This window comes from Hypanus sabinus, chromosome 5, assembly GCF_030144855.1.
Source record: "Hypanus sabinus isolate sHypSab1 chromosome 5, sHypSab1.hap1, whole genome shotgun sequence".
In the NCBI taxonomy this organism is placed as follows: domain Eukaryota; kingdom Metazoa; phylum Chordata; class Chondrichthyes; order Myliobatiformes; family Dasyatidae; genus Hypanus; species Hypanus sabinus.
In genome coordinates, this window is record NC_082710.1 from 175,200,934 (window position 1) to 175,228,490 (window position 27,557).

General features: G+C 43.6%; 1 protein-coding gene across 5 annotated transcripts in view; it reads right to left on the reverse strand.

Annotated features, from left to right (window-relative positions):
- LOC132394634 (serine protease FAM111A-like) overlaps positions 1–25,622 on the reverse strand; it is a 38,721-nt gene extending 13,099 nt beyond the window's left edge. The window contains exons 1-4 of one of the 5 annotated variants that reach the window (XM_059970985.1): positions 25,553–25,594; positions 24,431–24,529; positions 22,078–22,160; positions 17,677–17,740 (exon numbers count right to left, since the gene is read on the reverse strand). In XM_059970985.1, coding sequence (XP_059826968.1) covers positions 17,677–17,740; positions 22,078–22,113 — 100 coding nt within the window. In that variant the 5' untranslated portion in view covers positions 22,114–22,160; positions 24,431–24,529; positions 25,553–25,594. Of the gene's footprint in view, positions 1–8,620; positions 8,667–17,676; positions 17,741–22,077; positions 22,161–24,430; positions 24,530–24,634; positions 25,399–25,552 lie in introns of those variants that run through there. The other 4 variants (XM_059970986.1, XM_059970987.1, XM_059970988.1 and 1 more) reach the window with 4 other exon arrangements.
- Between the last annotated feature and the right edge of the window lie 1,935 nt (positions 25,623–27,557).

Sequence of the window (27,557 nt, forward strand, 5' to 3'; positions counted from 1 at the left end):
TCGAGGAGAGAGATGTTGATAGTTATTTCTTGCATTTTGAAAAGGTGGCAGTGAATCAGAAGTGGTCCAGAGATCAGTGGGTGGCGTTGTTACAAAGTGTGTTAAAAGGGAAGGCACAACGGACATATGCAGCGTTGTCTGTGGAGGAGCATGAGAATTACGAGGAAGTAAAACAGGCTATCCTTCGGACCTACGAGTTGGTACCTGAGGCATATAGACAGAAGTTCAGAGATTTAAAGAAAGTGTGGAATCAGACGTATGCAGAGTTTGCCTATGAGAAGGGTGTGCGGCAGAAAGGGTGGAAGAGGATTTCCGGTGTTTCAAAGAGTTAATTCTGATTGAGGAATTTAAAGGTTGTGTCCCGGATGATATCCGGACGTATTTGAACGAGAAGCCGAATAAGTCTATACCAGAATTTGCCAGGTTCGCAGATGAATATGCCCTAACCCACAAAACAAAGTTTTCCTCGAATAAGAGTTACCAGAAAGTCTGTAGGAACGGTAGAGAAAGCCCGTTGGCTGAGGTAGAAATTAAGCCGGGAGCTAGTGGTAAAAGTAAGGAGGAAGAAAGGCAGGCTGGCAGGAGGGTTCCTGGCTTGACCTGTTTTAATTGTGGAAAGGTTGGTCATATTGCATCTAAGTGCTTTGCTCCAAGGAAGGAGACAGGAAAAGAGAACGCAGCAGTCCCTACAGGGTGTATTGTGTCGATCAGCAAATCGACGAGAAAGGCCCAGGTAGATAAAATACGAGAGAGGCGTGAGAAATTTATTTCAGAAGGGACTGTGTCTGTGAAAGAGGGAGAAACACCAGTTCCAGTGCGGATCTGGAGAGATACTGGAGCTGAGCAGTCATTGATTCTCAGTAAGGTACCAGATTTTGGTCCTGAGGCTGGAGAGGCATAGGAAAAGGGACAGAAGCTGTACCTTTGCATGGGATCATTATAAATTGTGATCTGGTATCTGGACCAGTTGAAATAGGGGTACGGTCAGAATTACCGAGAGATGGCGTGGACGTCCTTCTTGGTAATGACTTAACAGGGGGGTGAGGTGTGTTCAGCCGTGAAGCTGACAAGCAAGCCTGTGAATGCTGAGGACCCGCCCCTAGATTCCAAGATCTATCCCGCATGCGCAACCACTCGCAGCATGTTGAGAAAGGCGGCTGAGAAAGAGACCAGTTTAAATCAGTCCAGTGTCGATTTAGCTGAGACGTTTTTACCGACCCTGTACCAAGAGGGGTTAGGGGATGGTAAAACAGAGAATAGGGAGGTGAAAGAGAGTAAAGGAGAGGAGATAGACCTACCCTTAGCCAAGAGGGAATTTATAGAGGCACAGAGTAAAAATGGGAAACAGACAAGGCAGCTAGAAGGTCCAGGGTTGGACATAGATGATCTGTCTGGCTTGACGGAACTGTTTGAAGAAGTTGAAAAATTGAAATGTGTTCCCGATAATGATAGAAGGGCAGTCCTAGATGAAAAGGATGCCGTTACCTTGAAGACGTCTGCTGGGTTAGCAGATGAAATTGTTTTAACCCGCAGGGTTGAGTTTACTCTGGAAGTTGCCCAGAGAGTAACTGGGAGGATCAGGGGAATTTAGAATTTGAAACGGGGACGGGTATTGAAAGCCTGGAAGAGGCAGATGTCCCGTTTGAGTGTGTTCAAGATGTGGATCCACATGGTACTGAATCTAGTAATGAAACTCAGGAAGAGTCTGAGGTATCTGATTTAGTTGAAAAGGAATGCAGTCCTTTTGGGTCAGATAGACTTGGTTCAATGAAGAAAGGGTTAACCTTGGTACCAGTGGGAAGTGAGAATTCTCAGTTGTTTGTGTTAGAAGGTGTATTAAAAGTTAGTGAGGAGATGGAAGCTGGTGATGTGAATATCATTATTGAAGGAGAAGGGAAAAGTGTAGTTCCTAAATTGAATAAAGAAAATTTAAAGTCTGGATTGGTTTCAGAAGCAGTAACCAGGCTGAAGGAACAATGGCTTGTTAACAAGGTGCCTGTGAATCAATTACAGTTTGTTTTGGAATTTAAAAGTAAACAACTTGCAGATGTTAAACCGAAAACTAATAGAATGAAAGGTCCTGAAGATAAAACTAATGACTTGCTTAAAAATAAAGAGTTGTGTGGAGGTTCAGAAGATGGGCTAAATTTGGAAAACATTGTTGATAAAATGCGAAAGCCTATTCCACACTGGTGAGCAAGCTAACCACGTGAGAGTTAAACGGAAAAGAGGCAAAGGTTGACAAAATGCCACTTTAAATAACAGAATCTGGTTTTGAGGGATTTCGACAAAGCATGTAAATAATAAAGACAACACCATGGAAGATTGACTGTTAGTTTAAAAGTAAAATAAAGATTAGTATTTGCATTAACTTTTGTAATGTACTACAGAATAATCACACATGTATTGGTTCACATTTTGTAATATACATGTACAATGTCCTGTGTATGTTACTCAAAATGGGTTTTTTTGGTTTGTTAAGAGTAGGAATGCTTCTTTGTTTGATAAGTGTCTCTCTCACAGTTGTTTTGCTGTATATTTTTGATATGGTAATTGTATTCATTTGTTAACCAATGGGGAATGTTATTTTGTCTTGTGAGGCTGGGAACTTGGGGGAGGGGATTTTTCGCAGGGTTTTGGGGAGAGAGCAGGAGGAAGACGTCGAGGAAGGAGGACGTGCGCTGCACTGCTCAGAAGACCAGCGGCGTGGTCCTAAGTGCGAAGACAGGGAGACGCCGAGGAAGACGTCGAGGAAGGTGGACGTGCGCTGCACTGCTTGGAAGACCAGTGGCGTGGTCCTAAGTGCGAAGACAGGGAGACGCCGAGGAAGACGTCAAGGAAGGTGGACGTTTGCTGGACTGCTCGTAAGACCACCGGGGTGGTCCCAGGTGCGACGGCGTGGCGGTCGGATGGGTCGATTGGTTCGTTGATTGAGCTCCAACGAGTGCACTGAACAGACTAAACTTTGATAAGTTGGCGCCTTTTGTTTTTTTTATTTATATATATATATATATATATATAGTATTGTATTGCCTATTACTCTTTTAATTTTAGTAAACTCTTTAATGTGTATTTCATAACGGTATTTGTTGTGGGTTTGATACTGTTGGCGGGCGCGAGGCATAAACTCGATTCTCACAGCACCTGCATGTACGGGAGGTGAGTTGGTGAGTTGCTGGAACTCCATTTTCCCTAGACATATACCAGCCTTTTGGGTAAGTGTTACATACAATTAAGCTAAGATCACAACTCTTTAGTTTTGTTTTGCTGAAGAAAAGGAATAAAAATAGGTGGTTATTAAATTGGAGTCTGATGCTACAGGAATTTATTAAGATACAACATATTAAAGGAAGTGATAATGTACTCGCTGACTGCTTATCTAGATGCTAAGTTGAATGTATATCTGTATTACACTGTAGTTAAAAATCTCTTTTGTATTGTGTTAGATTCGGTAATTCTGTAAGACTCTGTATTAGTTAATTTTGGTGAAAATTCTTAGAAGGATGGGGGTGTTACGAAGTATGAACAACTCTGATGGGCAGAAGGGTACAAAATCGCCAATGCCCCCCCCCCTTTGGAGAATCGCAAATCGCTACTATTCCGATGCTGTTATCAAGGAAGTGAGAGAGACACAGGACAGCTGCCAGGGCAGTTGTTATTGATTACAGCTCATGAAAGTTAATGACAGAGAGACAGCTCAGAGATACACAAAGTGGAATGTCTCCTACTAACAAAAGTGGAACGGAACCATTCATTTACTGCTATTGTCTTTTGGAGAAGGATTGTGTACTTGGTATTGTTCTATTCATTGAAACCCCTCAGGGGGCAACCAGAGTGGGCTGGTTTGATGGGTTACATCACCTTAACCTGATTGACACCTGAGACCCCGTGAGTGGGGATAAACGTAAGGTCTGAGGTAACACCCCTCAGACACACCAGGAGAAACGCTAGTGAGCATCACAACCCCCACAAGATAGGGTGGGAGACCGGAGACTGAACGAAGGGTCGGTAAGCTTTAACTCAGTGTTTTGTAGCGAGACTGGTGAGGCTTGTGTGTGTGTGTGTGTGTGTGTCCACCCTTGCCTGGGTGATGAGTCCACCACAGAAGAACAGTCTAGATAAAGGACAGAGGGGTCATACGTGAATGGCCACAACAACGACACATCAACGGATCAAAAATCAGAAAGGAAAGTTGGCAAGTCAATAGCTGTTACAGTTCTCTCTCTCTCCAACAATTGAAACACCGTGACCCATAACTACCGCAGCCTGCAGGAACTGAACGAAACTTTATATTTCCATCTGACAATTCATTATCCCCTAGACAATGATAGAGCTTATTTCTTATTGATTATTAATATACCCGCACTTTTAGGTTTAGTATCGATGACGTATATTATCTGTATATTTGCATTGATATTTTTGTGTATTTTTACTAATAAATACTGTTGAAAATAGTATCACCAGACTCCAACGGACACATCTATCTTTGCTGGTAAGACACCCAGTTACGGGGTTTGTAACACAAGCTTCACTGGAACACTCATCGTCAGCACTGTGGGTCACGTCATATGATGGTCTTCCATCAGTCTTTAATCTGAGAAGTTCTAATAAGGCTCTTCCGGTTTTTGCCTGTCCATCCCTTGACGTAACTCATGAATGTCATGCACTGTCAACTGTGACTTCTTCCATCAATCTTTCCCGTCACTGCAAAATGTTTGAGCTTCTTTCCTCAATACATGTCCCAGAAATTCCAACTGCCATTTCCTGATTGATGATGTAACTCTCTTCTTATTCCACCTTCATTTGTTACTCTGTCCTTCATTGTTCTTCTCAAAAATGACATTTCTGCAGCTTCAAGTCTTCCCTCATTTTGCTTTGATAGTGTCTGACATTTGCTTCCATGTCTTAGTGTGAAATGAATGTAGCACAAGACTGCGTTTTGTATCCATAGAAATTGTGTTATTCTTTAGTGTCTTGTTTAAATGCTCCAATGTGCATTTAGCAATGTCAATCCCCCTCCTCATTTCAACATCAGGTCTGATGTTATCATGCTCCCTAAGTAATTGATTTCCCCTGTTCAATTGTTTCGTTGCCCACCTTCAGTTCACATTTCTGTACTTCCTGGAACACGACAGGAAGCTAAACACATAGCTCTGAGGGAATGGTATCTCATCTATCCGTACAACACAAAAGACAGTCTTTTGCCTCATCAAATCCATGGCAGCTCTCAGAGCCAAGCCATCAATCAAATTCCCCCACATTTCCCTGTAATCTATGGAGCAACACACACAAAATACTGGAAGAACTCAGTAGGTCAGGTAGCATTGATAAGGGCAATAAACAGACCCTTCATTGGGGCTTGACCTATTCTGCCTCACATGCCCATGAACTCCCCCATGGTTCCCCTACCATCCATCTGCCCCAGGGGCAATTTACAGTCCTTAATTGACCACCAAACAGTATATCTTTGGAAGGTGGGAGTGAGAGAGACTGGCGCATTGCAAATACAGTTGCACTGTACTAAATAAGTTAATCACTGCTTCATTGTGTTCAGTTCTGACTGCCTCATTATAGGAAGAATGTAGAAGTTTTAGATTGGGTGCAGAGCAGATTTAACAGATGCTGCCTGGATTAGAGAGCATGTCTTATGAGGAAAGGCTGAGTGAGCTTGGTCTTTCCTCTTTGAAACGAAGGAGAACAAGAAGTGACTTGATAGAGGTATACAAGATGTATAATCTGGTGGACAACCAGAGACTTTTTCTCATGACAGAAACAGGGAATACAAGAGGGCATAATTTAAAAGTGACTGAAAGAAAGAATGGGGCAGGGGGAATATTGCAGGTAGTTTTTTTTTTCCTTTTACACAGAGAGGGGTAGGTGCATGGAACATAGAGGAATATACATTAGGGACATTTAAGAGACCCTTAGATAGGCACAGGAAAGAAAGAAAAATGGAGGGCTATTGTGGTGAACTATGTGCCTGTCGGGACACGCCCCTGCTGACTGCTCCTGTGGCTCCTCCCACAGGCCCCTGTATAAAGGAGACCTGCGGCCTGACGCTCGGCCTCAGTCTCCAAGACCTTGTATGATAGACACTCACTCCTGGTTCCTTCTTCCAGTCAATAAAAGCCGATATCTCGCCTACGTCTCAGTGTGAGTTATTGATGGTGCATCAGCTATGTAGGAAGAAAGCATTAGATTGATCTTGAAGTAGGTTAGAAGGTTGGTACAACATCATGGGCCAAAGGGCCTGTACTGTGCTGAATGTTTTAAGTAAACCTGGAAAGAATATTTTGAACACCAATTGAGGAAGGTAGAAGGTTAAAGGTAATTTAATCTTATTCGACACAAGAATAATTTCTGCCTGCCATCCATTTTAACTCTTCCTCTCTGTGGTCTACCCTGGCTTGCTGGATATATCCCAAAACGAGACAATAATATCAGCAACGAAGTACACAGACACAGCGGCTTAGCTTAGTGCCACCTGTAACTAATCCTCACTCTGTCGGAAAAATTCCCTTAGCTACACCAATTTGCTGTTAACTGGACTAACTTGCTTCATTCTTTCACATGTCTGACAAAGGCTCCTTCAGCTATAAAACTAACCCTTTCTCCAATCCTGCTTAGCCTTTCCAGCATTTACCATTTCCTATGTTAAATCACGTGGACTCAGTTTTTCTTTTCTTGTTGTCCTCATGACGTCTAGACTGCAGGCAGGCTCTTCCAGTCTACTAGTAACCACATACACTACACTATATATACCTAGGAGCTTAATGCACTGATATTTTGCCATCAAGCTATTTCAAATCATCTTCAAGGCAGTAAAATCTAGATCTAAGATCCCTACCGTGTGCTTAATGCCACCTTCTCGCAGCTCCCATTAGGCTAGAGGTAAAGAAGTCTGAAGTCCCATATCACTAGGATCAAGAACAGCTATTTCCCTTCAACCATTTGTGTTTTTTTTTTCCTTTTAAGAGATATGACATGTTAACAAGCCCTTTTGACCCAACATGTCCAAGTTGTCCAATTAACACATGCAGTACGTCCTTGAAATGCAGGAGGAAACTCACACAGTTAAGTGGAAAATGCACACCCCCTTTACAGGTAGTGTCATAAATGAAGCTAGGTTGTTGTCGCTGTAATAGTGTTATGCTGAGTGCTACTCTACCATAATGCCCACGAGCAGGTTGTTGCCTCACCACTCCCATGATCTGTATTTGCTCCAAACTACTGGTGTTACCTGTGTGCAGCTTGCACATTCTCCTTCAGACTGCACAGGCTTCCTTAGAACTCTGGTTTCTTAAAACAACACTCAGTAGAACAACACTATGAACACTTTACCCTACAATGGGCCCTTTTGGTTCTAATTGTGTACTTTTAATGTACAACTTGTGTTCTTTTCTGTGCAGGTTGTACTGCAAACAGTTTTTCGCAGATTTCACAGCGTATCTCAGTGATAATAAACTAGATTCCGATTCACTGCACTCATGTAGAGATGCACTTGTGCCTATGACAAAAAACACAACTTTAACTATCAAATTAGTTCTATACATAATCCTTACCCCACCTTCTCTCCTTGTGAAGGATAGTTTGCATCTCTCTTTCCCACACCTAACAAAGGTTCAGACTGAAATATTGACTGTTCCTCCACAAATGCTGCCTGATCTGCTGAGTTCTTCTACCATTTCGTTCAAAGGGACAAGTTTAATTGATGTGTCATTAAATTACACAATCGCATCTCAAATTTCCATAATAATCCAGCAACTTAATATTCTAGACTAGATCATGTTAAACAAGCTCAGGACTTGGGTAAAAAGAGTCAGAGTATGGGTAAGATTGCTGGGTGCCAAGATATGAGGATCTAACCTGGTCCCAGTATAGCGACATAGTTATAAAGAAGGCAAGACAGCAGCTATACTTCATTAGGAGCTTGAAGAGATTTGGTATGTCAACAAATACACTCAAAATTTTCTATAGCTGAACCCTGAAGAGCATTCTGACAGGCTGCATCACTGTCTGGTATAGAGGGGCTACTGCACAGGACCAAAAGCTGCAGCAGAAGGTTGTAAATCTAGTCAGCACCATCTTGGGCACTAGCCTACAAAGTACCCAGATCATCTTTAGGGAGCGGTGTCTCACTGTTACCATCAGGTAGGAGGTACAGAAGCCTGAAGACACACACTCAGCAATTCAGGACCTGCTCCTGCCGTCTGCCATCCAATTCCTAAACAGACATTGTATCTTTGGACAGTACCTCACTTTTTAAAGAATATACAGTATTTCTGTTTTTGCATGTTTTTAATGTATTCAGTATACTCAATTTTTACTTGTTTATTTATTATTATTTTATTTTATTTTTTTCTCTGCTAAATTATGTATTGCATTGAACTGCTGCTGCTAAGTTGACGAATTTCACATCACATGCCGGTGATAATAAACCTGATTCTGATTCTAAAGTCCATAAAAAATGGTGCTTGCTGCCGCTTACATGCGGGAGGGAGGGAAGCTGGGGAGGGGTGTACTTTGTGGTTCTAACATTTAACTCTGTTTTCATGGATGGTTGGGAAGAAAAAGCATATCAGGATGTATATTATATACATTTCTCTGACATTAAGTATACCTTTGAAACCTCTGAGACAGCTGTGGAGGCCAAGTCATTGGTATATCTGAAACAGAGGTTAATAGGTTCTTCATTAGCAAGAACATCAGAGGTTACAGGGAGAAGGCAGGAGATTAGGGTTGAGTGGGAAAATAAATCAGCTGTGATAGAACAATGGTAAACCCGATGGGCTGAATGACCTAATTCTGCTCTATGCCTTTTGGTCTTACGGTCAACGCAGTAGATTCAAGACTCACCTGGATATGGCTTACAGATTCCATTCCTATGAACTGCCTGTCATCCAAACAGTTTGCAGGTCAGAAATGCAGCCAGGAACAGAGTTCACACTCAGCACGAGATGCCTGCAGCCCTGAGGAGCTGGCAAATCCATCCAACTGATCTTGGAAATGCTCGATAGTATGAATGGGCCATACAAGTCAGACGTTTGTGATCTGGGGAGGACCTGTACAGTTTCCATGTGTCCATCTTCACTGTTCTTTTAGATTAGATTAGATTCAACTTTATTGTCATTGTGCTGAGTACAGATACAAAGCCAATGAAATGCGATTAGCATCTAACTAGAAGTGCAAAAGAATAGTGTTATTTACAAAATAACTGAACAAAAAGTGCTACAGCATACAAATACAAAAGTACTGAGACAGTACAATATAGGTGCAATACTGTTTAGCACTGTGATGTTAGGTTCAGCAGGGTCACAGCCTCAGGGAAGAAGTTCTTCCTGAGCCTGCTGGTGTGGGAGCGAATAGTTACACTGTTGCACCTTTTAGGCACTGAGTCCTGGACTCCCAGCATTCACTGAGTGAACTTTATTTTAAACTACCCTACCGTAGTCTTTTTCCTAGGGAAGGTTACAACAAAACAAAAGGGCATATATTTAAGATCAGTGGCCTGAAGTAAGGCTGCAGACTAGCAAGGGCTGGAGGCACTCCCAGCAGGTTCCAGAATCACGTTTCTGTGGAGGCAGGGGGCACGAGATGTAGGGGTGTGTGCGCGTGTGTCTGTGTGACGGCTTGCTTTGCTTTCACTGTTGTTGCTTGTATGTTCTGCAAGTTATCATGGGTACACTATGTTGATGCTGGAACGTGTGGTGATACATGCGGGCAGCACACCCTTGGGTTGTGTTGCCTGTTAACACAAACAACACATTTCAATGTACATGTGATAAGTAAATGAATCTGTATGTGAGACGAGAGATTTAAAAGGGAAATTAGGGGCTGCTTCTTTAAGCAGAGGGTGGTGTGTATTTGGAATGAGCTGTGAATGAGTGAACACGAGGAAATCTGCAGTAGCTGGAAATTTAAACAACACACACAAAATGCTGGTGGAACACAGCAGGCCAGGCAGCATCTATAGGGAGAAGCGCTGTCGACGTTTCGAGCCGAGACCCTTCGTCAGGACTAACTGAAAGCAAAGGAAGTAAGAGATTTGAAAGTAGTTCGGTGGGGGGGGGGGGAATGCGAAAGGATAGGAAAAGACCGAAGGGGGTTGGAAACCAACTACCACTACCAAGCACATTTTTCCCTCCCCCTCTCTTTCTGCTTTCCGCAGGGATCGCTCCCTTGTCGACTCCCTTGTCCACTCGTCCCCCCCATCCCTTCCCACTGATCTCCTTCCTGGCACTTATCCTTGTAAACGGAACAAGAGCTACACCTGCCCTTACACTTCCTCCCTCACCACCATTCAGGGCCCCAGACAGTCCTTCCAGGTGAGGCAACACTTCACCTGTGAGTCAGCTGGTGTGGTATACTGTGTCCAGTGCTCCCGGTGTGGCCTTTTATATATTGGTGAGACCCGACAGACTGGGAGACAGTTTCGCTGAACACCTACGCTCGGTCCACCAGAAAAAGCAGGATCACCCCAGTGGCCACACACTTTAATTCCACGTCCCATTCCCATTCTGATATGTCTATCCATGGTCTCCTCTACTGTCAAAATGAATCCAAACTCAGGATGGAGGAACAACACCTTATATACCGGCTGGGTAACCTCCAACCTGATGGCATGAACATTGACTTCTCGAACTTCTGTTAATGCCCCTCCTCCCCTTCTTACCCCATCCCTGACATATTTAGTTGTTTGCCTGTTCTCCAGCTCCCTCTGGTGCTCCCCCTCCCCTTTCTTTCTCCTGAGGCCTCCCGTCCCATGATCCTTTCCCTTCTCCACCTCTGTATCACTTTCGCCAATCACCTTTCCAGCTCTTAGCTTCACCCCACCCCCTCCAGTCTTCTCCTATCATTTCTTATTTCCCCCTCCCCCCACTACTTTCAAATCTCTTACTATCTTTCCTTTTGGTTAGTCCTGACGAAGGGTCTCGGCCCGAAACGTCGACAGCGCTTCTCCCTATAGATGCTGCCTGGCCTGCTGTGTTCCACCAGCATTTTGTGGGTGTTGTTGCCAGAAGTAGTGGTTGAGTCGGGTGTGTTAGCAAGTACATGGGTAGAAAAAGTTTACAGGGCTCTGGGACAAGCATGGACAAATGGAACCAGCTCACTGGGCAATAGTGTCGACATGGAAAAGTTCAGCCCAAAGGGCCTAGTTCCATGCTGTATGACTCGATAACTGTCAATGAACTTTAGCTGATAGTCTGATTAACTGGTGATGCCAGTCAGATAAATTGGTCCTTTCCTTACCCAAACTGTGAGCAAAAACTTAAAATACAAAGATCTCATTTGTGAAAATGGGAAGTACAGTTTCACCTCTGCGATATGCAAAACAGACAGAACACAATTGTTAAAATAAAGCTGTAAAAGATTGTGAAGGGATCTCATTGAAGCTTACAGAACTCTTAACAGTGATAGACAAGGAAGAGAACAAAGCAGAGTAAATACTGGAAGTTAGCAAAATCATTCCCCTCTGTTCCCACCCCCACCTTCTTAGTGTTTCTCCATTCTGTGGCCCTCACCCACCACCCCATCATTGCCTCTTGTTTCCCCCCGTCCCTACCTTACTTCTACGGTCCACTATCAGATTCTTCCTCACGTTTTTCCCTCTTACACCTCTCATTATCCCCTCCTCGACCTACATCTCTCCTCACTGGTCTCACCTATCACCCCTCCCCATTCTAGCTTCTCCCCCTTTCCTTTATAGCCCTGATAAAAGGCCTCAGCCTGAAACATTGACTATTTATTTCCCTCCATAGATGCTGCCTGACCTGCTGAGTTCCTCCAGCATTTTGTGCATTTCATTCTGTTGGTCTTTTAAATACAAATTCATGGCAGAAAATGCAAACACGAGGAAATCTGCAGATGCTGGAAATTCAAGCAACACACACAAAATGCTGGTGGAACGCAGCAGGTCAGGCAGTAACTATAGGGAGGAGCGCTGTCGACGGCAAGGGTCTCGGCCCGAAACGTCGACAGTGCTTCTCCCTATAGATGCTGCCTGACCTGCTGTGTTCCACCAGCATTTTGTGTGTCATGGCAGAAAATGCACATTTTGGGAAGTTAAGTTCTATGTGGAGAATAGCGTACAATAAGGGGTTTACAAGCAAACACAACAGCACTCAGAACGCAGTCCAGTGTGGTAATCACTATACGTATTGGTGAGATATGGTCTCGAGTAGGAGCAGCCTTTCAGAATACTCAGGATTACTCAGCGCACCCTAATGCCTTCTTTCTCATTGTGGAAAACTTCAACCAGTCTAACTTAAAGAAGTCTCTGAAGAACTACGGCCAACATGCCTCCCATGGAACCAGAGGAGCCAACACACATAACTATTGTCACAGCACTATGAAGAATGCTTGCCATAGCATCCCATGCACACATATGGTGAAGTCCAATCACCTGGCTGTACTTCTTCCGGCATATAGGCAGAGACTAAAGACAGCAGCACCAGTGATGAGGACTAAGAAGGGAGTCAGAGGAGCACTTACAGGACTGCTTTGAGGTGGTAGACTGGATAATATTCATCTTAGAATCTGAATGAATATGGCACAGTTCTCACTGACTTTATCAAGAATTGTGTGGATGACAGATTGCCTTCAATCACATACCAGACATACCCAAACTAAAAGCAATGGATGAATCAGGAGATTTGTACTCTGCTGAGAGCTAGATACATGGCATTCAAGACCAGTGATCCAGAATTACACAAGACCAGGTATGACCTGCAGGAGGCTATTTTAAAGAGCAAATGAACAATTCTGATTGAAGTTAAAGACGTAATCAGATGTATGTCAACTCTGACAGTGTGTTGGAGTCCATTCCTACAAAGCAAAACCTATTATCATAAATGGCTGTGATGCTTCACTTTTATGCAGTTTGAAAGGGAGAATAAAAGTGTGCGCACGCACGCACCTGTAACTCTCGGTAGAGTCGCCAGGGCACCATCATGTCAAGCTTTTCGCACTGATCTTTTCGGTGATTGCTCATCGTACGGCATGTCCTGAGCATTTGAAACCTGGCAGAGCCCATCCATCTCCAGGTGTTTTTTTTTAAAAAACGAGGTCAAGTTGCTAGCTCGACACTCAACCCAGGCACGGATGGAGAGCGTGCAAGGGAGCCGGCCGGATTCGAACTCGGGACCTCTCACCGAAGTCCAGCGCTGATGCCACTAAACTACCAGCCAGCTAGAATAGAAGTACACCTATGCAAATCCCTGCAGCATCTGGTAACCCTATGATCTCTGTCTCAGACGCTAATGTCTCAAACATCTTTCAAGAGAGTGAATCCTCACAAGGTGTCAGGCCCTGATGGTGTACTGAAAACCTGTGCCAATCAACTGGAGGGAATGTTCAAAAACATCTTCAAACTCTCACTGGTGCATTCAGAGATTCCCACATCCTTCCAAGGGGCAACAAGGAGGGCAGGGTAAGTTGCCTCAACAACTATCTGCTGTGATGAAGTGCTTTAGGAGGTTAATCAAAGCCTAGAATCAACTTTTGCCGAAGCAAGTATATGGAACCATTGCAATTTGTTTATTGCCATGCTAGATCTACAGTGAATGCAATTTCACTGGCTCTCCACTTGGTCTTGAATCACCTGGACAATTGCATCCCCTACATCAGACTGCTGTTTACTGATTACAGCTGAGTGCTCAACACCATCATACCTTCAGTTCTAATCAACAAGTGCCAAAAACCTGGGTCTTTGCACCTCTGTCTGAAACTGGATCCTTGAATTCCTCACTGGAAGACCACAGTCAGCATAAAGGACAGCTTCAGAAGGTAGTGCTTCAAAAGGGTAAAGACCATCATTAAAGACACTCATCACCCAAGACATGCCCTCTGCTCATTGCTACCATCAGGGAGGAGGTACAGAAGAATGAGGACACACACACATTTCAAATACAGCTTCTTCCCCTCCACCATTAGATTTCTGAACGAACAATTAACCCATGTATACTATATTGTTTGTTTGGGTTTTTTTTTGCACTATTTTTACTATTTCTTATTGTAATTCATAGTTTATTATTATTACGTATTGCAATATACTGTTGCTGCAAAACAATATATTTCATGACATATGCCAGTGATATTAAACCTGATTCTGAGATACAAATATTCAAAGAACAGAAACAATGCTGTTGTCACTGAATATGTTAAAGATTGTATCTCGGTTGGCAACTTTATCAGCATGGATGAGCGTGACCAAATAATCCGTTTCTATAAGACATAGAAGCAGAATTAGGCATTTCAGCCCATCAACTCTTCTCTCCCATTCAATCACTGCTGAATAATTTTCCCTATCAAACCGATTCTTCTGCCATCTCTTTGCCACCTTTACTAACCAAGAACCTATCCAACCCTCCGATGACTTGATCGCCACAGCTGTCTGTGACAACTGATTCAAGATTCACCACTGTCTGTCTAAAGAAATTTCTCTTTACCTCTGTGGGTGGAGGTTAGGAACAGGAAGGGTCAATAACTTTACTGGGTTTTTTTAAAAAAAATAGGCCGCCCAATAGTAACAGGGATATTAATTCTGGAAAGGTGTAATAGTAAGAGTTGTCGATTGGCATCTCCCTAGAGCAAGGGGTTTAGATGGGGTAGAGTTTGTTAGGTGTGTTCAGGAAGGTTTCTTGACACAATATGTAGAAAGCCTACAAGAGGAGAGACTGTACTTGATTTGGTATTGGGAAATGAACCTAGTCAGGCATCAGATCTCTCAGTGGGAGAGCATTTTGAAGATGGTGATCATAATTCTATCTCCTTTACAATAGCATTGGAGATAGATAGGATCAGACAAGTTAGAAAAGCGTTTAATTGGAGTAAGGGGAATTATGAGGTTACCAGGAAGGAAATTGGAAGCTTAAATTGTAAACAAATGTTCTCAGGGAAAAGTATGTAAGAAATGTGGCAAATGTTCAGGGTATACACCCTATCCTCATTATATAAGTTTTCAGACTATGCAGATTCACAGTTATGTGAGGAACCTATTTCTACCAATGTCTCCTTATATGCATCCAAAACTCAGAGTTATGCGAGAAGTGCTTTCCTACCAATACAAGTCAGGTGCGTGCGCCTCACAATCTCACTCCCGCCAGTCTTGCATTGGTTTTGGCAAGGTGTGGATGTGCGATCTTGCACTCTTACAACTTTTGTTGGTTTTACCTATGGTGCAGTGATTTTGTGCTTGAAATATTTAACTATGACTCCTAAGTGTCCAATGTCATGTCTTGAGCCATCAGCCCAGTGGCAGAGAACTGCTTTAACACTTGGAAAAAAAAGTTGGAGATTATAAACAGCGCGGCATCAGCTGAAGGTAACCCAGCTCTGGGACGCTACTACCAGGAACAAAATCCTGCCTTTAAAGTTCTTTTGTTCTTTGACAATGAGCCAGCCCATCCTAAACACTTGGACAGCATTCCTCCTAACATAACACTGTGTTTCCTGCCACCTAACACAACGTCGCTGATTCAGCCACTCAACCAAGATGTTATCCACATTCAAGGCGTATTTTTTTAAAAAACGGTGAACCCTCTCTCAGATGCTGCAACCAACCGAGGATTTTGAAAATCCCAGGAGTTTACCAACGGTGAGAAAATGGTGGAAGTCAGAACACTTGGCACAAATGGCAATGGACATAGACCCAAGTTTAGAATGGAGTCAGCATTTCAGTCCTTCCCTGCCGTCAACACTTCTTCCCTACAAGCAAATTTATGCTGAAAAACAAATTGCTGCCAAGCAGACAACCCTCACCACTTTCTTCAAACCGGTGTCCGCAGTTCTAAGAGTTCTGTGAGTCTTCCTTCACCCCTTGCTGTGCTTGATATGATCCCGACACCACAACAACCACTCATCTCCAGGAGCAAACACACCTGCCACTGTTGGTGAGTACTGTACACCCTAGTATGTTAACTTTCAACTTATGCTGAATATTACCTTAAATTGATGAATTATAATACGAATGTTGCCTTGTGGTACTGCTTTTGTGTCGTATTGGTATGAAAATGTGAATAAATTATAGATAAAACATATTTAGGAAGCCCTCTGGAATGCATTCCTATTTTCTCCATTTAAATAATTACTCACATTATGTGTCAACTGCAAGGCACATATCCCTCACATATAATGAGGATAGGATGTATTTGTGTGGAGTTCTGCATAGATACATTCCAATGAGACAGGGAAGTTATGGTAGGTTACAGGAACCGTAGTGTACAAAGGCTGTAATAAGTCTAGTCAAGAAGAAAAGCTTACAAAAGGTTCAGAGAGCTAGGTAATGTTAGAGATCTAGAACATTATAAGGCTAACAAGAGGGAGCTTAAGAAGAAATTAGGAGAGGCAGAAGGGGCCATGAGAAGGCCTTGACAGGCAGAATTAAGGAAAATCCCAAGACATTCTACAAGTATGTGAAGAGCAAGAGGATAAGACATGAAAGAATAGGACCTATCAAGTGTGACAGTGGGAAACTGTGTATGGAACCGGAGGAAATAGCAGAGATGCTAAATGAATACTTTACTTCAGTATTTACTATGGAAAAGGATCTTGGTGATTGTAGTGAAAAGCTTGAGCATGCAGATATTAAGACAGATGATGCGCTGGAGCTTTTGGAAAGCATCAAGTTGGATAAGTTGCCAGGATCGGATGAGATGTACCCCAGGCTAGTGTAGGAGGTGAGGGAGGAGATTGCTGAGCCTCTGGCGATGATCTTTGCATCATCAATGGGGATGGGAGAGATTCCACAGGATTGGAGGGCTGCAAATGTTGTTCCTTCCTTTATTCATGAAAGGGAGTAGAGATAGCCCAGGAAATTATAGACCAGCAAGTCTTACTTCAGTGGTTGGCAAGTTGATGGAGAAGATCCTGACAGGCAGGATTTATGAACATTTGGCAAGGTATAATATGATTAGGAATAGTCAGCATGGCTTTATCAAGGGCAGGTCATGACTTATGAGCCTGATTGAATTTTGAGGATGTGACTAAACACATTGATGAAGAACAGCAGATATAGTGTAAAGTGCAGTTGATTTCAGCAAGGCATTTGATAAGGAGCCCCTTGTGAGGCTTATTGAGAAAGTAAGAAGACACTGGATTCAAGGGGACATTGCTTTGTGGATCCAGAACTAGCTTGCCCACAGAAGGCAAAGAGTGGTTGTAGACGGGTCATATTCTGCATGGAGGTCGGTGACCAGTGGAGTGCCTCAGGGATCTGTTCTGGGACCCTTACTCTTGGTGATTTTTATAAGTGACTTGGATGAGGAAATGGAGGGATGGGTTAATATGTTTGCTGATGACACAAAGGTTGGAGGTGTTGTGGATAGTGTGGAGGACTGTCAGAGGTTACAGCGGGACATTGATAGGATGCAAAACTGGGCAGAGAACTGGCAGATGCAGTTCAACCCAGATAAGTGTCAAGTGGCTCATTTTGGTAGATCAAATATGATGGCAGAAGGGCTTGTATTGTGCTGTACGTTTTCCATGTTTCTAATTTAAGATATCATTGCCAAAGCTCCACAAATTCCTAAGGAAGTAGAGGCCTGCTGTGCTTCCTTTGTAATTTCACTTATGAGCTGTGATCAATAGGGGCCGGGTAATGTTGTTCAGCCCATTATTCAAGTCATCAATATCCCTGCCATGATACCCTTCCCAATTCCCATCACAAAAATATCTTACCTTCTTTAGCACCACTTTGTGGAGGCCTCCCATCATTTCTGAGGCAACTTGCATCACCTTGAGGCTGTACAAGACAAGAGATCAGTTTACCTGCAGCATTGCTCTTTTGAATTTAAACCAGCTTAGGTGCAAACTCAGTGACTTTACATGTGTACTCACTGACTAAGGCAAGTTTGTCAAATGTCTTCTTAACCACCGTCTACAGGTGTCTCCATTTTCAGGGAACTATTGTCCTGGGTGGTGGGGGTCCCAGATAATGGATGCTGTTTTCCTGTGACAGCATTTAGATCTTTCTGTTCCATTTTATTTTCACCACCACCTCATATGTGTACCTCCCACCATCCTCCACCAAGCCCCCTTAACACATGGCCATATCTCTTATTCATGATACAATCAACAGAAGGGTCTGAGCAGCAAGCCTGAATAGAGTGGACATGGAGAGGATGTTTTCCCTAGTAGGAGACTCTAGGATCAGAAGGCACAGCCGCAGAATACAAGGATGTCTTTTTGAACAGAGATGAGAAAGAATTTCTTTAGCCAAAAGGTGGAGAATGTGAGGAACATTGCCATGGATGGCGGCAGAGGCCATGTCACTGGTACATTTCAAGCTGAGGTTGATAGGTTCTTGATTAGTATGGGAGGTAAAAGGTTACTAGGAAAAGGCAAACTGGAGTTGAGAAGGAATAATAAATCAGCCATGATCGAACATAGGTGCAGACTCAATGCGAAGAATGACCTATTTTGGCTCCTATATCTTCAGCTTTTAAAAGGATCAAGTAAACACTGAAGGAAATCTGCAGGTGCTGGAAATACGAGCAACACACACAAAATACTGGAGGAACTCAGTAGGTCAGACAGCATCTATGGAAAAAACACACATTCACCATTTCAGGCCGAAACCCTTCTGCAGAACCGGAGGAAAAAAGGCTGAGGTGGGGGGAGGGGAGAGAGAAACACCAGGCAATAAGTGAAACTTGAAGGGGAAGGGATGAAGTAAAGAATTGGGAAGTTGATTGGTGAGAGAGACAGAAGGCCATTGAAGAAAGAAAAAAAAGTGGGGTTTAGGAGCACCAGAGGGAGGCGATGGGCAGGCCAAGAGATAACATATGAGAGGGAAAAGGGGTTGGGAAATGGTGAAGGGGGGTGGGGGAGGCATAACTGGAAGTTTGAGAAACCGATGTTCATGCCATCAGGTTGGAGGCTACCCTAACAGAATACAAGGTGTTGTTCCTCCAAACTAAGTGGCCTTATCCAGACAGGCCATAGATGGACATGCTTAAGATTGCATTCCAGTTCTTACTTAGAGCATAATCTTTGTCTCTGCTGAAATTCTCATTCTCCAGTCTTACTTAAAGAAGGTGGGACAGCGGACTAACCAATCAGGAGGGATGAACAATGGGTGTGTGTGTATATATGTATATATCTATCTATCTCCAGGCTAGACATCATCGCTGATGAAGATGCGAAGTTTGTTATTGAACCGTCAATTAAAATTGACACCTGGACCTGGATAGAAGCCCAAGAAAAAATAATGTCATATACCCTGGGAAACCACTAGATCCTTTTAACAAATAAAGCAATTTTACAGATAAAATGATCACATTAAATTATCCTGAGTTTAGGAGATTCTGGGGAGTTGTGGGGAATTGGAAATAACTCGGAAAATGTGTAGCTCAGGAAGATGATGGTTGGGTTGAGTTGTTCTCCAATCTAAGCAATCCATTTGCAAAGGTTTCGTGACCATACGAGGAGGCTCTTCACTTGTGATATGGGGAGGGGGTGTCATTGCTGATTGATTGTGTGGCAAACTCAGAATCAGGTTTATTATCACCAGCATTGGATGTGAAATTTGTTAACTTAGCAACAGCAGTTCAATGCAATACATAATATAGAAGAAAGAAAAAACTAAAATATTAATAAATAAAAAAAGTCAATTACATACATTGAATATTTTTTAAAAACATGCAAAAACAAATACTGTATATTAAAAAAAAAGTGAGGTAGTGTCCAAAGATTCAAAGTCCATTTAGGAATCGGATTGCAGAGGGGAAGAAGCTGTTCCTGAATCTCCGAGTGTGTGCCTTCAGGCTTCTGTACTTCCTACCTGATGGTAACTGTGAGAAACGGCCATGCCCTGGTGCTGGAGGTCCTTAATAATGGATGCTGCCTTTCTGAGACACTGCTCCCTAAAGACGTCCTGGGTACTTTGTAGGCTAGTGCCCAAGATGGAACTGACAAGGTTTACAACCTTCTGCAGATTCTTTCGGTCCTGTGCAGTAGCCCCTCCATGCCAGACAGTGATGCAGCCTGTCAGAATGCTCTCCATGGTACAACTATAGAAGTTTTTGAGTGTATTTGTTGACATGCCAAATCTCTTCAAACTCCTAATAAAGTATAGCCACTGTTGCCTTCTTTATAATTACATCCATATGTTGGGACCAGGTTAGATCCTCAGAGATCTTGACATCAAGGAACTTGAAGCTGCTCACTCTCTCCACTTCTGACCCCTCTGTGAGGATTGGTATGTGTTCCTTCATCTTACCCTTCCTGAAGTCCACAATCAGCTCTTTCGTTAGTAATTACTGACGTTGAGTGCCAGGTTGTTGCTGCGGCACCACTCCACTTGTTGGCATATCTCACTCCTGTACGTCCTCGCATCACCACCTGAGATTCTACCAACAATGGTTGTATTGTCAGCAAATGTATAGATGGTATTTGAGCTATGCCTAGCCACACAGTCATGTGTATAAAGAGTAGAGCAGTGGGCTAAGCACACACCCGAGGTGCGCCAGAGTTGATCGTCAGCGAGGAGGATACGTTATCACCAATCCACAAAGATTGAGGTTTTCCAGTTAGGAAGTCAAGGATCCATTTGCAGAGGGAGGTACAGAGGCCCAGGTTTAAATTCTCAATCAGGATTGTGGGAATGATGATATTAAAGGCTGAGCAATAGTCAACGAACAGCATCATGACATAGGTGTTTGTGTAGTCCGGGTGATCTAAAGCCGTATGAAGAGCTATTGAAATTGCGTCAGCCGTTCACCGATTGTGGCGATAGGCAAAATGCAATGGGTCCAGATCCTTGCTGAAGCAGGAGTTCAGTTTAGTCATGACCAACCTCTCAAAGCATTTCATCACTGTCAATGTGAGTGCTACCGGGCAATAGTCATTTAAGGCAGCCCACATTATTTTTCTTAGGCACTGGTATAATTGTTGCCTTTTTGAAGAAAGTGGGAACTTCCACCCGTAGCAGTGAGAGGTTGAAAATGTGCTAGAATACTCCCGTCAGTTGATTTTCAGAGCCTTACCAGGTACTCCATCTGGACCTCCCACCTTACGAGAGAATTTTGCCCGCAATGGCTTATAAATGCAATCGAGGTCCATTTGTCTGTTTATAGAATTATTTGTGGAAAAACATTCTTCCAGAAATTCTCTTGACCGCCGCATGTTTGCTTGTAGCGAATGTGTGGTGGAAATAAGATTGCTAACTGAGCCAGCAGAGAAGATGACAATTTGGTCCATCAAGCCCACATTGTAAAAGAATATGAAAAATACAAGAACACCTCTGCTCAACTCTCAGACTTCTCTACCATCTTCACTAATCATTGCTAAAACTCCATTACCTTCATGAGACATAGCCACAACAATATAAAACCTTGGTGAGACCACACATTATCCTCAGTTTGGGTCACCTCATTATAGAAAAGGTGTGGAAGCTTTACAGAGGATGCAGAGGAGATTTACCAGGATGCTGCCTGAACTATAGGCATATCTTATGAAGATAGATCGAGCAAGCTAGGCTTTTGCCTTTGGAGCGAATAAGGATAGGAGCAGACTTGATGGTGGTGTACAAGATGATAAGAGGTTATCAAGTAAACTGCCAGAGACTTTTACCCCATGTCAGAAGTGGTTAATAGAAGGGAGCATAATTTTAAGATGATTAGAGGAAAGGATAGGGAGAAGTGTCAGAGGGAGTGGTAGGTACCTGCAAGAGATGGTGGTAGACGCAGACAAATTAGGGAGATTTAATAAACTTTTAGATAGGATGATAGGAAAAAGGATGGTAATGTAAGAGGAAATTGATTTTACAATAGGTTAAAAGTTCAGCACAACATCATGGGCTGAAGGGCCTTTAAGATGCTGCAACATTCTCTGTTCTATGTCAGTGCTGGTGGGCCTGCTGGGATCCGCTTGTGACATTTACTTCGAGGAGGATCAAATATAGGAAAGTGGGAAAGAGGAGTGCAGATAATCAAGGAATGAATTAACCTCAAGTGCTTTGTGTGAAGAGATTAGTGGAGGGCCACTCACTGAGAATCATGAACTGTATCAGGTCAGGGTCTCAGCTAACATAGCAAGGGGCCCACCAGCAAATTCCTAACAAAAAATAAGATCAGTTACCGTCGGTGTCCTGCTGCCTTCATCACTCGAGTTCATGCTGCAGCTTTTGGCACTCAGCACTGGAGGGGTGGTTCAGGAAGGGTCTGGGAGAGGGTGGTGGAGAGAAGTAGGAACATTACATTAGAGCAGTCATCAAACAACTCCTCAGTGTAGAAATACACCAGAGGACATACTTTTAAGGTTAGAGGGGAAGATTTGAAAGGTGATGTGAGGGATGATTTTTTAAAATTATTATGCAGAGTGTGGTAGATACCTTGGATAGCAGTGGCAGTAGATAGTTTGACAGGTGAATTTATAAACATTTAAGTCATTTGGACAGGTACACAAATAGGAAAGATTGAAGAATATGAGCCAAATGCAAATTGGATTAGCTCAGGAAGCCGTGTGGTTGGCAAGGAGGGACCAAGTCAAAGTTCTGCTTTCCATGCTTTATAACTGAAGCCTAATAGGTTGCCACTGTAGTCCAGTGGCTTCCAAACTGAGTTTGGTTTTCCAGTCTGCTCTGAGGGTGAAGAGGGTGCAGACCCACTAGACTTTCATATTATTGCAGCTACTTAGAATATTCACCACAAAGATCAGAATTTTACTTGTCTCAGCAATAAGGCTGCTTAGCCTCTGCTTGTGATACCATCAGGTGCATATGGGCAGGAGGAGACAGGAATACAATGGATATTTCACCAGAGGAGTTTCATTCAAAAACATCTGCTAACTACTGATTCAGAGTTTGCTGAATTTTCCTTTCCCTGAATAGCACTGACTTCTTAGCTTTCCTCTGAAGGAAAATATGTGAAGGTGGAGTTAAGCAGGTGCTATCTCTTGCCCAAGAGTGACCTGCAGGCTAGTGGAGGAAAGGAGCACTTTACACCTCCTTTGGTAGGGACACATTTCCACCCTGCCACCCTGACCTCCTGAGAAAACAAGCTTGTCAAACCTCTCCCTAGAGCAAATACCCTCTCATCTAGTCAGCATCCTGGTAAACCTCTTCTTCATCACCCTCTCCAAACCCTTCATATCCTTCTGTAAAAGACTTGAACTTGGAGTAAAGGAGAATAAGAGGGAACTTGATAAAGATGTACAAATATGAGCAACATAGATAGAGTGGTTGTTATAGGCAAGGGTAGTAATGAGGACAAGCTCCTACTACCCATTAAATACTCCCAATGGCATGTCCTGCAAATAGCCTCTGACAACCAATTCCAGCTCCTGGCTTTCACATGTGGCTCAGCTACTAAGCCTGGCAGAACCGTGTCTACTGACAGAAGGGGCAAAGGTGGGTTACTGGCATCTTAAAACTCATCACTTTGGGCAGGTGGGGCTCATCAGACATGGTTGACAGCTCACCTGGAAGAAAAACTCTGATCTCAAACCTCCAATGCAGCTATACCACTCATGGGGAAGGCGTCTGGTGTAAACCTGTGGGGACATTCCAGAGATGGGGGTCCCTAAGGTCGTCCTACATCGAGTTCAACACAGACTGGCAACTCCTACAACGCTGCTGTTACCATACTGTACAGGTCTCTGCCACTCCTTGGGTTCATCTAATGCATGGAGAGAGGGAGCCTACCACATGGGCAACAACTTGCGCCCATATCGTACTGTCCTTGCTTGCATACCTACACAGCTAGGACACAACATCCATGGTTGACCACAACTGATGGAGGCCTCACTTACTCAGCTAGAGTGGACAGCCAGAACCCTTGCACCCAGGGCCACAATGGCCAAAACCAGAAGACATCCGTAAAAGTTTAGGAAGATGTCAGAGGTAGGTTGTACTTTTCTTCTGAACACACAGTGGCAAGCACCTGGAAGGTACTGCCAGGGATGGTGGCAACAGATGATGCAATAGTGATAATTTAAGAGCATCTTAGATAGGCACAAAGATGCAATAAGAGGGTTAGGGTCTGTTTAGGGAAAAGTTAGATTGATTCTGGATATGTTTACATAGGGTATTTATATAGCAACAATGTGGGTCAAAAGGGCCCATACTGTTCTATAATGGTGCAACCAAAACTGATGCAGCCTAACCTGACAACCTTACTCCAGAGCAACACATGCAAAATGCAGAGGAACTCAACATATCAGGCAGAGGAATAAAGAGCCAATGTTTCGTGCCAAGACCCTTCATCAGGGGTTTATGAAATCCTATGAGTCCTGGTGAAGGGTCTCAGCTAGCATGCAGATCAGCCCCCCCCCCCACCCCAATCGAGGTCACGTGAAGCCATAGGAGTAATAGGAGTAGATGGTGGATGGTCATAAGAGCAGCTGGTGTATATCACAAGTCCTGGTTATGTGAGCACTGACACCAGGCAAAGAATTCAACAGTTATATTTTCTGAAGAGAATCAGATTCCTACCTACATGGGTGAGAGGGCACTAGGAGAAAGAGAGCTCGGGCAGTGAGCAGGTACCAACGTGATGCTAATTGACTGAGATTCCAATAGTGGCATCACAAACTAAAGAATATGTAAAAACAAAATTCCATGAATAGATAATTGCAGTGAAAACTGGAAAGCAGTCCTGATAATACTATGGATGCTCAATCCGACATTGTATCCCACCTGTATATTTTCTCTGTAGCTGAATGCATTTCCCCCAGTAGTTCTGTTTTCTCCCACATCAAAGACTGCGCAGGTTGACTGACTACCATAAATTCCCTTGGCAGGGGTATGTTAGAAGATTCAGGTGAGGAGAGTGATTTGCCAAAAGCCTGACCTCCTGTGTCACAATTGCCTGATCTAACAAAAAAATTGTCTACTCTTCTTTAAATATATCCAGTGATATAATGTACATCAGCCTACAGGGTTGAGATGTCCTTAAATGAGTCCACAGTTCCAGTTCATTCCAGAATTTCAACTGCCTATGTGTCTCGAATAGGGCCAAATCCACGAGCACACAGCACTTCGTACACTGGCTAGAAGAATGGGAGATCCAGCCAGCAAATGCAAACCAGATGGTAAGGTCAATGCCAGCCAATCTCCCGAAATAAAATGAGAATGAGAGATCCCAGCCACCCTTTTCCCACTCTCCTGCACTCTTTCCTGCCCCAAACAAGAGGAAACATCTCCCAGACCAAACTCAGAAATGTCCCCACACAGCCCAAGGATGGAATACTGTCAGCCCCACATCCCGAAGGGGAAGCGGGTTGGGGATGGAGCATGGGCGGGGAAAGGGCCCGAGTGTAAGGGGCGGGGAAATAACAACCAGGAGGAAAAGGAGGCGGGGAGTGTGTGCACTGAGCCGATGAACTTTGTTCCTCATCTACCAGAGACCGCCCCGGGAGCCTTCGGTCCCAGCTTCCCGCGCCCCCCTCCCCTCCACCGTCGGGCCCTGCGACCACACCACCTCCCCACTACCCGAAGCACCTTCTCCCGGCTCCCAGCGCTGACAGCCACCCCCACTCCCAAAATCCCTCTGCCGGAGTCGCGGACCACACTCCAGCCACCGCAGCCGGACTCACTCCTCCAAATCCCTCTCACCTCCTGTAACTCCGGCAACCGAGGGAGCAAGGCCCGGGAAGTGACGTCACGCGAGCCCAGAACGCCTCTGATTGGCTGAGAGCGATCGGCGGTCAAATTCGCCCAACTCCATCATCTCCTGAGTTTTATCACCGCCGCATTCTCCTGAGCAAATCAGCACAGACTAAATAACTCAAATTGATCCTCCCTACGGGTAACCCAAAGGAAATGGCTCACCTCCCGCCCCAAACAATACAATGTGCCCCATTTGCCTGGATGAGTGTGGCGCCTTTTAAGCTCACGAAATTCGATGGCAAAGCGGTCCTCTTGGTAGCCCACCTTCCTCCTGTCCCATCCACAGTGGCTGGAGCGTGTGTCATCTACAAAACGCACGACAGTTAGTTATTTCTAAAACTTTCATAGTTGCACAGTGGGGAATATGGTTACACCAAGGCCTGGTATGGAATCAGCAATGCTCAGGAATGGAAAAGTTTACAAAAAGATTAAGGAATTCAGAGCCCAGACCATCACAGGCAGAGCTCTCAGTGCCATTGAGCAACTCTACAAGGAATGCTGCCACAAGAAAGCAGCATAGAAAAGTACAGCACAGAAATGGGCCCTTCGGCCGATCTAGACCATGCGGAACCATTTAAGCAGCCTACTCCCATTGACCTGTACTGGGACCATAGCCCTTACTATCCATGTACCTATCCAAACTTCTCTTAGACTTTGAGATCAAGCTTGCATGCATCACTTGTGCTGGCAGTTTGTTCCACATTCTCTCTGACTGAACAAGTTTCCCACTCATGTTCCACTTAAAATTTTCACCTTTCACCCTTAACCCATGATCTCTAATTGTAGTCCCACCCAACCTTAGTGGAAAAAGCCTGCTTGCATTTACACTATCTATACTTATCAAAAATTTGTATACCACTATCAAATATCCCCTCAACCTTTTATTTTCCAAGGAATAAAGTTCAATCAATGATCAAAAACCCCATACCGGCCATGTTCTCTTCTCATTGCTGTCTTAGGTTCCATGCCACCAGTTTCCGGAACTATTATTACCCTTCAACCAAAAGACTCGTAACCCAATCACAAACAAGAGAAAATCTGCAGATGCTTGAAATCCAAACTGCTGGAGGAAATCAACAGGCCAGGCAGCATCTAATCAGTGTCGGTAACTTCACTCACTTTCAAGGACTCTATAACAGCGTTAATTTTTATTCATTTATGATCGCACAAGTTCTCCTCTTTCACATCGGATGTTTGTCAGTTTTTGTTTGGTATAGAGATAAATTCTACCATATTTCTTTATTTTCTTTTAAATGTCCACAAGAAAATGAATCTCAAATTAGTATATGGTGATATGTACATACTTTGATAATAAATTTGCTTTGTAGTTTGATAGCACCTCCCATTTTACAGAAGGATAGCCAAGAGAACATCACTGCCTGTGGGTTACCTCTACATGGTGCACACCAACTCACTTTGAAATTATATCTTCATTTCTTCATCATTCCAGAGTCTAAATTGTGCATCTTTCTGCCCCTCAGCATTACAGGAGGACCTCTGAAGGGCTTCAGAGTTTAAAGAATGTGGCACACCATTGTCTACACAAAAGGGATAATCAGTCAGAATCAGGTTTAATATCACTGACATATGTCATGAAACTTGTTGTTTTTCAACAACAACAGTACATTTTAATACATAAAAACATACGAACTGGAATGAAATATATATAATTTAATTAAATAAGAAAAGTGCAAAAAGAGAACAAAATAAAAGAAAAATTAGTGAAGTTAGGGGTTTATTGTCTATTCAGAAATTTAGAAGCTGTTCCTAAAACTTTGAGTGTGTCTTCAGGCTCCTGTACCTCCTCCCTGATGGTAGCAATGAGAAGAGGGCTTTTCCTGGGTGATGGGGGTCCTTAATGATTGATGCCATATTTTTGAGTCATCGACTTTTGAAGATGTCCTCAGTACTGGGGAGGCTGGTGCCCATGATGGAGCTGGCTGTGCTTGCA